The 11,335-nt window shown below is 60.1% G+C and overlaps 2 protein-coding genes across 2 annotated transcripts in view; both read right to left on the bottom strand.

Annotated features, from left to right (window-relative positions):
• The window catches only part of LOC102386966 (25-hydroxyvitamin D-1 alpha hydroxylase, mitochondrial), a 7,380-nt gene extending 1,705 nt beyond the window's left edge, over window positions 1-5,675 (bottom strand). Inside the window, exons 1-7 of the mRNA XM_006036395.2 lie at window positions 5,438-5,675; window positions 3,948-4,138; window positions 2,808-3,004; window positions 1,527-1,727; window positions 636-799; window positions 381-547; window positions 51-132 (exon numbers count right to left, since the gene is read on the bottom strand). Coding sequence (XP_006036457.1) covers window positions 51-132; window positions 381-547; window positions 636-799; window positions 1,527-1,727; window positions 2,808-3,004; window positions 3,948-4,138; window positions 5,438-5,656 — 1,221 coding nt within the window. The 5' untranslated portion in view covers window positions 5,657-5,675. The remainder of the gene's footprint in view (window positions 1-50; window positions 133-380; window positions 548-635; window positions 800-1,526; window positions 1,728-2,807; window positions 3,005-3,947; window positions 4,139-5,437) is intronic.
• Window positions 5,676-9,028: 3,353 nt separating this feature from the next.
• Window positions 9,029-11,335, bottom strand: part of METTL1 (methyltransferase like 1) — a 3,562-nt gene continuing 1,255 nt past the window's right edge. Inside the window, exons 4-6 of the mRNA XM_006036386.3 lie at window positions 10,716-10,829; window positions 9,877-9,987; window positions 9,029-9,414 (exon numbers count right to left, since the gene is read on the bottom strand). Of these exons, the coding sequence (XP_006036448.1) occupies window positions 9,250-9,414; window positions 9,877-9,987; window positions 10,716-10,829 (390 nt within the window). The 3' untranslated portion in view covers window positions 9,029-9,249. The remainder of the gene's footprint in view (window positions 9,415-9,876; window positions 9,988-10,715; window positions 10,830-11,335) is intronic.

Below are 11,335 nucleotides of genomic sequence, written 5' to 3'. Positions count from 1 at the left end.
ACCCCCTTCCACATCCCCCCACCACCCTGGCTGGGCCAGGCTCTGCTCACCTTCTTCTGAATGATGTACTCGCCCACATGGATGTCCCGGTCTGGGATGACACGAGCATTGCCTGGGATCACTGGGTACAGCCTGCGGGGGCAGAAGGGCAACACAGGTGAGGGTCTGCCCGTGGGGGGGTCTCACCTCAAGTTGCAGGTTCTAGTCCCACAGCCGGTGACTCTGCCAAACACGGCTCTGCCTCCTGTCCGGCTCAAGGAGCTTCAGAGACCCCAGTGCCGCCCCAAGAGAAACCTGAGGTCCCCCCATAGCCATTGCAACCAGCTCCATCCCCTTTAGACCCCAGGTTGATCCCCCCACCAGAGCCTGGAGGCTCTCACCTCAGCGCCTCCTTCACCACGGCCTTTAGCAAAGGCATCCGGGCCACGTCCGAGGCCGATGGGATGGCACCACCCTGCACCGCGGCGGTGATCTCAGCGTGGACTGCAGCCTGAACCCCGGGGTGCCGCGCCAGCTCGTACAGGCTCCAGGACAGCGTGCTGGAGATCTGCAGGACCAAGAGGGGCTGTGGGGTTAGAGGCATGGAGCTAGGGGCATCCCCTTTCCCTGCCTCCCACCGACCTCTTTCCACCTACCGTGTCGACGCCAGCCAGCAGCAGCTCGGTGACATTGCCGTAGATGGCTTTCATGGACAGCTGCTCCTTGGCCAGGTAGTAGGTGAGGAACTTGCCTTCCACCGGCTCCCCTCGGGCGACCTGTGCTGCCACCTCTGCCAGGCGCCGGTCAATGTGTTTCTTGGCTGCAGGAGCACAAAGGTCTCATGAGACCCAAGCACCAGCTCTTTAATCCCACCACTGCCCTGGTGCTGGTTGGGCTGGGCTGCAGGAGCCAGGGTAAGAATACAAGCTCCATTTGGAAGTGGGGAGCAGTAGGGCACCCTGAGAGCCAACAGCATCTTTCCCCTGTCTTCCAGCCCCCCATCACTCATGGGTGGAGATTTCCAGAGAAACCCAAGGGATTCCAGTTTCTAAATCCCTTGAGCTGCCAGAAAAACACCTGCGTGCGATCTGTGGGAAGCGAGGACTGATGCCAATTCTGGCTCCAGCCCTGGTGATGACCTAACGGCATAACCACGCTGTGGGGATGACAGCACCCAGCTGGCCCATGCTGGAAGAAGGAATTTCCTGGAGGGGCCTAAATCTTGGCTCTCAGTTTAGAAAGACTTATCGGGACCCTTGCAAGTTGGAACGGGAGTTACAGGAGAGCTGATTCAGCGGGTGACAGCAGGAAGCTTCCAGGAAGCTCCGTGAGCTCAGGGAATTTCGCAGCAGCTCTAGGCACCCTGCCCCTAATGGCTGCAGGCCGCTTCAATAAAGATCCAAGCCGCTGCTTCCCCCCGCCTGCTCCCATGCTTCATAAATGCTGTGCAATGATGAAAATGGGCTCCGTGCTCCTCCCCGAGGGAATGGGCTGTGGGAGAGAAGCCAGAGCCCTACCCTCTCCGCCCACCCCAGGAGGTCACGCACCGAAGGCAAACATGTAGTCCCAGGCCTCGCAGAAGGTCTTCCAGGGCTTGGGAAAGAGGCGATGCAGGGCCTTAGGCATGGCCATGGTGAGGAGTGTCATGACGAACATGGTGTTGATGGAGCGGATGAAGGTCTCGGTCTCCTCGGGCACCTCGGCCTCCAGGCACCCGATGCGGGAATCGAAGAGGACTGAGGAGATGCCTGCAGGGAAGAACCACAAGAGTCAGAACCACGGGGGTGCCGGGGCGAGGGTCCTACTGCCCCCTTCTATTCCACAAGCCCCACCAGGGACCGGGTCAGACCCCAGCTCCGTCTCGCCCCATCTCCCGTGTTGCACCGCAGCAGAGAGCGGAGGCTGGAAGGGAGAGTGACTGGGTCTGATCAGGTCTTTTCCCCCTGTTAGTCCTTTCTCTCTTTCAGCCTCCAGCATTGAAGGTCCGGGACATTCTGCATCCTTCACTCCCTGCTCAATAGCTCCCGATGCCCCTTTCCTCCAAACATGTGTCCAACCCCTTGGTGAATCTGGCTACACTCTCAGCTCCCACCCTGTCATGCCATGCGGGGGAAAAAGTACATCCACGCGTTCGTTTTCAACTGATGACCTACTCATTTCATGCGGTGCCCCCTCATTCTGGTCTGGAGAGAGAGTCAGGAATAAATCCCTAGTGACTTTCTCTGTGCCATTCACTGTGCTGGAAACCCTTCTCCCATCTCCCCTCAAGTGTCTCTTCTCTACACAGAACAGGCCTGGCCTCATTAGTCTCTCCTCCTACGGAAACCCCTCCATACAGCAGCACTTGAACTGAGAATCATCATCTTTGAGCACAGAATCAGAGAAGACAAGGGTTGGAAGAGACCTCAGGAGGTCGTCTCTAGTCCAGCCCCCTGCTCCAAGCAGGACCAGCCCCAACTACCCCATCCCAGCCAAGGCTTTGTCTAGCCGGGTCTTAAACCCTTCCAAGGATGCCCTTCTCTGGACTTTCTCTACTTCTTCTAGATCCTTTTGGAGGTGCGGGGACCAGAACTGGGTGCAGGATTCAAGGTGTGGACACGCCATGAGTGAATTAAGGGGCATCACAATACTTTCAGCAGCGTTCACAATTCCCTTCTTAATAACGCCTGCCATTGTGTTTGTCTTTTTTTGGTGATGGCTGAGCATGGAGCTGATGTTCACAGTGCCTCCCAGATCTCTTTCCTGGGTGGTGACGGCTCACAGAGCCCACGGCAGTGTAGGCAGAGTTCAAGTTTTTCATCCCCAAGCCCCATGCTCTAGCCACGCACCTTCGAGGCCGAACTTGTAGAACTCGCCGGCCACGTCGGTGACCACGTGGCGCTCATGACGCTGGCGCCGGAGCTCCAGGCGGCGGATGAGGTCACCCACAACACCGTTCAAGGCCCCAGCATATGACTCCACCTCCTTGGGCTTTAGCATATGCTTGGCCAGGATGCTGCGGGTCTTCTGCCACTCCTCGCCTTCCCTGAGAGGGGGATAAAGGGATGCCACGTTAGGTCCATTGAGACAAGAGGGGCACTCTTGGGCACTGGATCCAGCCCCAGCTGCTGCTCCACCCCCCTGTGCCTACCAGCCTGGCTGGAAGCAAAGGCCCCCAGAAGCAAGGCCAAGAGGAAGGTGCTGGGCTGGAGGAGGTTGCTCTGTTGTGATGTCCCCCCTGTCCAGCCCAGGGGAGAGGAACAGCCAATCCGGGGCGCCTGCAAGGGTGCACCCCCAAGCCTTACTCACATCCTGCACCCAGTGCGGTGGGGCTGGGATCTGAGTCAGGGCTTACTCAGTGCAACCCTCATGCTTTGCGCAAGTCCGGGCAGCCACGGGAGCACAGAGTGATGTCGCTCCGGGGGGCAGAGCAGTGGGGTGGATCCCCATAGCTTTGGGGCCGGGGGGGGATATGGCTGCATCACAGGGGCCCAGATGTGGGAGGGTGCCACCTGTTGAGGGGGAGCAGATCCCATGGGGGATGGGAATAAGTGACCCTCCCATAGGACCCCATCAATATCCTTAATGAGGGGATGCCAGGCAGAGGCCAGGCCCATGCCCACCCCAGCAATGAGCATGATGACTGGTGTCCATGCCCCCCATTTTGGGGATAGGCTCCTTTGGGGCTGCATTAACCCTTTACTCCCTGCTCAGACCAGCTTCCTATTGGACCCCATTCTTGGTGACGACGGCTTCCTCCACTCCCAGCTCCCCTGTCCACCCTGCTCACATCTACCACTGGATTATTTGTACAGCGCCTGGCATGGCAGGCAGGGCAGATCCTGATCCTTGCTGGGATGCAGGAGATTTTGGTGCCCGACTCCTTTAGGCAGAAAGATGTTTGCAGGGTCTCTGGGAACTCAGAGCTTTGCTTTCGTGACCCCCCCCGCCCTGACGGTCCCATGCAAAGCACGGTGGGGATGACTTACGCTGTGAGCAGCCCGTACGCGTGGCCCCGGCTCTCCCGGTAGTCCTTCCAGGAGGAGAGGTCCGAGCGCACCGGGTGCTTCCCCTCCTGCCGCAGAACCTGCTCGATCAGCCCGGGGTCGGCCACGTGCACCGTGAGGATGGGCCCGAAGCTGGCTTTCCATACCGGCCCGTACTTGGCTTTCCCTTCCATCTAGGAGACAGGAGGAGATGGCTCAGTGCTGGAGATGGAGTGTGACTGGGGTCCCTTGAAGCCTCCCCCTGCCCCCTTTTCTCAGATCCTTTGGTGCCCGAACAAGTCAATGATCCACCTGCTGGACTCTGCTCCTGGCCACCAGCCCCCTCTCTCCCCGCCCCCTGCTCCTTCGGCCTCGGAGGCTGAACTCCGGCAGGACTGAGCTCCCCGGAGAGAGGAAGTGACAGCGAATTGAGAGTGAGACCAGAGTCACCTTTCCCAAGCCAGTCGGTCATTAGGGAGGGATACAATTAATCCAGAAGACAGAGCAGACAGCACCCGCCTGGCAGGGAATAGGAGCAGCTGGGTCCCAGCCTCATCTCTCTCCTGGCAAATTTGGGCTTTGGGGTACGGTGCCCACACGCAGCCCCAAGAACCAGGTGGATCCCCCCTCCTTGCGGGCGTAGGAGAGGGGAGACAAGGAGGTGCTGGAGCATCAGGAAGGGTGGTCTGAATTTGGCCTGCCCCAAAGGCAATGCTGTGTCTCCCTCCTGCAGCTCCCCCACCAGCCAGGGAAACTAGATCCAGAGGAACATCAGAAGCTTTCAAAGCCCCGGATACATCAGATACAGACAAGCTACACAATTCACAGAGGGGAGATGGGGGGTCTCAGAGATGAAATGCACTGCCTGATCCAGGAGGTGAAGCCTCGGGGAGCACATGGAGGAGGAAACCCCTCCATTCCTCTTGATTTCTCAGTGCATTGACCCAGGCAGGGCAGGGTCTCTCCCTGGGGTGAGGTCCCTCCCCAGGCACGTCTCCATGTCCTCACTTTATCCCGTTTCCATTCATAAAGCAGACACAAAACTCCCATCCCCGCCAACCTGAAAGGCCCTGTGAGGAGCTTCCCCAGCTCCATTCCCCTCTGGTAGCACGTGCACCGTGCATGTGGCCAAACCCATAATTAGGGGGTCAGGCATCTATGGATCCCCCTGTTCTGATGTCCCCGAGAGCTGTGGGAAGTGGCCTCAAGGCACGCGGGCACACGGCATGCAGGTGACAGGCTGTACGGTGCTGACCACCCCACTGCTTGCCAATGTAGGCTTCTCGGCTTGGCTCACGGGGTTTCTTGGAGGACTTGTCCACTCCGGGGACTAATGACGGAGCTGGTTTGGGAGGGGAGCACCCAGCAAAGGTGCTGTTGGCTTTACCCAGCGGCTGTTAGCGGCTGGACTCCCCCGATCTCCTGCGGGCAACTTGGGGGGCTCCAGGGACAGGTGCCAGGTGCATCCCTGGCTGCTCGGGCACAGGGCTTACCTGCAGCTCGTGCAGCCGGGACAGCCCCCCCCTGCAAAACAGGTCATAGAAGAAGCTCAGCGCGCCCGGACCCGGCATCTGGGCTAAGGTCTTGGGTGCCTCGATCACCTGGGCTAAGGTCTTGGGTGCCTCAGTCACCTGGGCCGGGGCCTGGACCAGCTCGGGCAGGCAGCGGGCGAGCAGGGAGGCCCGACCGGCCAGCTTCAGGGCCTGTGGCATGGTGGCACCAGGAGGGAGGCAGCCCCAAGACTGGTCCCTGCAGCATCTTTCGTGACTTATATGCAGAACGTGGCACGTGGAGCAGAGAAGGCCCCGCCCCCTTCCAAGCCACGCCCCCCGGTGTCTCAACGTTCGGTCATTTGCATAAGGTCAGAGCAGGGGGTGCCTGGGGGTGGGTATCGGGGGGCCTTAGGGGTGGGTACTAGGGGGAAGAGGGTGCCTGGGGATGGGTATCAGGGTGGCCTGGGGGATGAGTACCAGGGGGTACCTGGGGGTGCGTTTTGGTGGGGCCTAGAGGGTGGGTACCAGGGGCTAGGGGGTGCCTGGGGAGATGGGGACCAGGGATGCCTAGGGGGATGTGTACTGAGGGAGAAGGGGGTGCCTGGGGGTGGGCACCCATGAAGTGTGGAAGGGGCATGGAGGGCATGATTGCCCTGTGCTGAGCCTGGCACCAGGGTGGTGCCCCCCAGTGAAGGGCAGGAAAGGGGATAAAGCACAGGGAAGTGCTGAGTCGGCCCTGGGGTGAGGGGGTGGGGGGCAGTGGGGAAGAAGGAGAAGCCCGAGTTGCGTTGCGGCTGCAGTGCACGGGTGAGGCGGGCCCAGGCAGGGGCGGCCGCATCCTTCCAGGCTCACGCAGGGCGCTGGAAACAGGGCTCCCCCAGAGCCAGCACGGTCCCCCCAGGCAGGCAGGTGCCCCAGCTGGGGGTCTGGGTCTTTTACACAGTCCCTGCAGGGGCCCCAGGGGTCCTGCTCCCCCTAGTCCCTGCCTCCCTGGGTGTGTGGGCAGGGACCCACGTGTGCACATATGTGCATACCGATCCCCTTGCACACATGTGCTTGCTGATCTGTGTGCACATATATGCATGTTGATCCATGTTTGCACACGTGTGCTGATGTATGTGCACATATGCACATACTGATCCAGGTGTGATTCGTGTGTGCTAATTTATGGGCTGATTCGTGTATGGACGCATGTGCATGCTGATCCATGCATGCATGTGTGCATGCCAGTCTGTGTGTGCCCACATGCATGCTGATCTGCATGCACAAGTATGCTTGCTGATCTGCATATACACATATGTGCATACTGATCCAGGTGTGCACGTGCGTGATGTGTGCACACATTTGCACAGAGCCATATGTGCATGTGTGTGCTCATCTATGTGTGCACATATGGCGTGTGTGTATGTGTGCATGTGCTGATCTCTGTGATACGCCTGTGTGAACATGTGTATGCATGCTGTGACCTCTGTGGCACACACATGTATATGTTGTATGCAACAGGGGAGCACCTGCTGCTCTCTGTGGTGTGTGTGTGTACATGGATGTGTATGTACGTGCTGCTCCTCAGGGCAGGAAAAAGGGCTGTCTCGGCCCCAGTAGGGCTGTGGGGCAGTTACAGCCCAAGAACCAGTCCCCTTCAAGAGGGAAGGGGGCAGGACAAGACGGGCTGGGGCCCCGCCAGTGGGAGTGAACTTGGCCCGTGGTGAGGACATGACACCGGCTGCCTTGGACCCAGGCCCAGAGGACACTTGCTTTCTCAGCTGATTTGGCAGGGTGGCGAGTGGTGATCCCAAGGCTGCCCTCGCGCCAGCTCCTCTTCCACTGCGGCCAGCTTTCAGAGGACTGTTTACCTGCAAACCACTGGGCTGTGTCAAGCCAGGCCCCTTCCCTTTGCCCCAGTGCCGTCCGCTTGGCAGCAGCCTCGTGCCTGGCTGAAAAGGCAGGTAGGCACCCTCCTGCGGCACAGCCCCCCACGGCCGTCTCGTATTCTCGCCAGGCACCATCCTGCTTGCGTGCACCTCTCTGGATTCATCCACGCGTACAAATGGAGATGTCCCTATCCTAGAACAGGGAAGACGACGGACCCACAAGCAGTAACAATACAGTCAATCTCTGCTTGCATCCTGGCCTCTAGCCACTAGGCCACCCCACCACTGCTTGGCATTTCAGGGAACATAGGAGCAGCCCACACCAGGACCCCCAAGCTTTCTAGGGGGCTAGAGGAAAATCAACACTGAGGATGCCGGAAACAGGGTCATGGTTCCAGTTTGGGGCTCCAGTTTCGGAGAAGCTAAAGAAGGCATGTAGGTCCGGAGCTGCTGGGATCTCTGTGCAAGACAGAGCAGTTCCCGTGTGCCCCAGTTGGGTGCTTGGGAGCTGGACTTCCCAACTGGGAGTGGAGTGGGGCACAGGGGGCTGCCCATGGACACATCAGGATGCTGGGCCCCTCCCAGGACCCCCGGGGGCTGGGGCCCTTGGCACTGAGCGTTTCAAGGCTTGGAGGTGGCACCAGGCAGGGCTGGGTCCAGACAGGTGCTCCGAGCCCGTCCCGGGGGTCTCAGCTCCCTGTGGTCTGAGCTCTGCGTCTGCTGTCCTAGGACTGAAGTCATCTTGCTCTGGTAGCCTAGTCCCCGGGAGGAGCTGCAGGGCAGAGACCTTCACAGAGGCATCCTGCAGCCCTGGCCAGGCTGCAGGCAGGCGCCTTCCCCCCATCCCAAGCTGGTGCTTTCTGCCTCTCCCTGCCCTGCTTGGCCAGTGGGCATCTGGGATACAGCCCCTGCCAGGAGCAGGGCCCTGGGAAGCAGCCACAATGGGCAGGGGGGTGGAAAGGCCTGTCCCCCAGCCTCTAGGCAGCCCCATCTCCTGCTTCTTCCCCAGAAACTTGCTTTCCAGCCAGGGAGACTCATATCCGCTACCTGAACTCATCCTTGTCACTCCCTGGCCGCTGTGATCGCTTCCATGTGTGTGGCCAGGGCCCCCCTTGGAGGGGGTGCACTGCCGGCCTGGTTTACCCCACATGACCAAGCATAGCAGGGCAGTGCTGCCCGGATGGCAGCCTTCAACAACCCTTGAAAAGCAGGACTCTGGGACGTGCAGCACCAACCCCAGGCTCTGAAGCAGCTCAGGGAGTCCCCAGCAGCTCTAGGGAGATGAGGCAGCTTCCAGCCTGATGGATTGTTTCCTGATGGGGGCAGGGCCCTGTCATTGCTCACGTCCACCCTCCTTGGACCCGTGCCACTTCCCGTCATGGCAGGGTGCAGACAGGCCCTCTGGCTTCTCCAGCCAGGTCATGTCAACGCTTTCAGCTGGGGAGTTCCAGACACGGCTGCTCTCCCTGTCTACCCACACCCCCGCCTGGTCCTACCCCAGATTCTGGGAACTACCCATTTGCAACACAGGAAACCAGGCCCCTTTGCACTGGCCACGATAGAATCCAGCCCCAGCCCAGGCCTCCTCCAGGGCCCAGAAATGGGGACAGGCCAGGCAGCCACTTGGCTTTGCAGACAGAAGGACCTAATGCCAGACCTGGCCACAGCACCGGCTGCAGGGACAACTCAAGCTCTGTCGCCCCATGGAGACGCCAGCCAGGCTGGGTTGAGGGTTTATTTAGCGATCAATAAGTCCAGCTGCAGCGCTGGCAAAGTCCCTGGGCCCAGAGCCTCTGCACCCACAGCCAGAGCTGCTCAGGAAGAAGAAGTCACAGCTTAGGCACCCCTGGGCTGCAGGAAGGATGGATGGACAGACAAGGCCATGCCCAGTGCTTGGCCCGTCAGAGCCAAGAAGGGAGTGGACACCTCCCCAGAGTCCCATCACGTGCCCGCTGCGTCCTGGGGCTGCCCTGGACCTGGTGCTCCCTGCAGAACCTTGTCCTCAATGCGCTGGAAGACGGCCGGGAAGGTCTTGCCACCACTGCGCTGCACCTTCTTGCCCTCCTCGGTGGCGGTGCCCAGACAGTCCACGATGGGATCAGAGCTCTGCAGGAGCAGGCGAAAGGCTGGTTACTGTCCAGACTGTAGGCTGGCCACCCCTACCCCAGCAGAAGTCAGGTCTGAAGGTCAGTCCCAGTGACAGAGACCTGCAGGCTGGCTTCTTCTCCCGCCCCCTGCGACCAGCCAGAGCCCGGATCCTGCTGGCCGGGGCAGCATTTGGCAGTGAGGGACCCTCCCAGTCTGGCCAGAGACTGGCAAACCTACAGGCCCTTGGGATCTCAGCAGCAATGGGGCCCTCAGGGCCTCCCTAGTAACCACATTACACACCCAGCCCCAGGGACATGCTGAGGGGGAAGAGGCCTGTGATGACAGTCCATGTTTCACTTTCCAGCCTCCCAGGATTTCCAGGAAGCTGCAATCAGAGGGAAGAACTCACGTCTGCCTGGGAAGCCCCAGCCAGGGGCCCAGCCTCCCCTCCCATTCCTCCCTGCCAGGCCAGGCTCTCACCATCTCTTCCAATGGCACCGGCTGGGAGAGCGGGAAGAGCGGATGCTCACTGAAGTGTTCCCCCATCCACTCATGCACCTCTTCCACGTCAGTAATGGTGTACACCAGGCCCTGCATGAGAGCCCTGGTGAGCAGGGGGGAACCCATGCACCAGGGCCTGCTGTCACGAGGGAGCTCTGCGGCACTGCCCAGAGGGCAGGCACCCCCTCCCCAGCCATTTCTTGGTGCCAGCACCCGCAGCAAGAGTCACAAGTTGCCCGGGGCAGGTCACACACAGCGATGTAGCATCTCTGTGTTAGGTCCCTGGGGGGGAGCAGCCAGGTCACAGCCTGTTGGCTGGGTGCCCCTCCAGGGGCCAGGTAAGAGGCAGGTGCTGTGACTCAGGCAGCTGAGGCTGGAGTGGGGCCAAGCTGTAGTCATCCCACCCACCCTACTCTCCTCCCCAGGTGACGACAGCGGAAGAGGCGCGCTCCCGTAGCGAGGCAGGGAGCAGAGCCCCCGGGCGGCTGAGCTCATGGCTTGGCAGGTGAGAGCAGCTGGGTGCGGAGCCTTGATTCTCGTGCGTACGTGGGGGTCCGTCATGCCCCTAAGGCAGCACCAGGCTAGCGAAAGCTCAACGGCTGCTGCCAGTTCCTTCCCGACAAACTGGGCTAGAGCCACGTCAAGCCACAGGGGAGATCAACCCAGCAGTCCAGACAGCCACAGGCCCTTCCCTTCACCCCCATCACAGCTGCAGTGGCAAAGCAGAGGGTTAAACCTTGGGGGCTTGGTTCCCTGCTCCCTTGGAGCCTGAGGACTGCAACCTTCAGGTCCTCGCCAGGCAGCTGTGCCCCACTCACCCCGACCCGCAGCACATAAGCGTACTCCGCTAGCAGCGTGGGGCTGATGATGCGCCACTTGTGCTTCGTCTTCTTGAAGTGGGGGTCAGGGAATAGGAAGAACATCTTGGTCAACTGCAAGGGAAAAAGGAAAAAAGGGGTTAATCTTCTTTCTGGGGCTGCTTTTAACAGCCTGGTAATTCCTCCCGCCTTGTCCTGACTCTGCCTGACCCCTGGCTCCCCTAGGATGAGTCCTGCAGCCTCAGACCCCCATCACCTTACACCCACATCCCTCCCCATGGCAGGTGACACAGCAGTCAAGGAATCCTCTAGGTAGGCAATGGGTGCAACTCAGAGCTGGCATTATCTGAGAGAGGACTTGATTCTAACGAGGGTGCCTGGAGTTGAAGGGGAGGGGAGTGGGGCTTGAGTCTACAAGGGATTGAGGACCACTGGACTAGCCCACGCTGGAAACCAGACCAGTTCCCTGCATTCTTATCCAGAGAGACCAGACAACTGATGCCCCCACCTTGAATCGCGCTATGATGTTACAAGCCCATCAGGGCTCGTCTCCCACTTTCCAGAGGGGAAAGTGAAAAGCCTCAAGACAGAGGCGGCCTCTGGCTGAAGGCCACAGAGAC

This window comes from Alligator sinensis, unplaced genomic scaffold (genome assembly GCF_000455745.1).
Source record: "Alligator sinensis unplaced genomic scaffold, ASM45574v1 scaffold265_1, whole genome shotgun sequence".
Lineage (NCBI taxonomy): Eukaryota > Metazoa > Chordata > Crocodylia > Alligatoridae > Alligator > Alligator sinensis.
The sequence above is the reverse complement of the archived record's forward strand: the minus strand, read 5'-3'. Positions and strand labels throughout refer to the sequence as shown.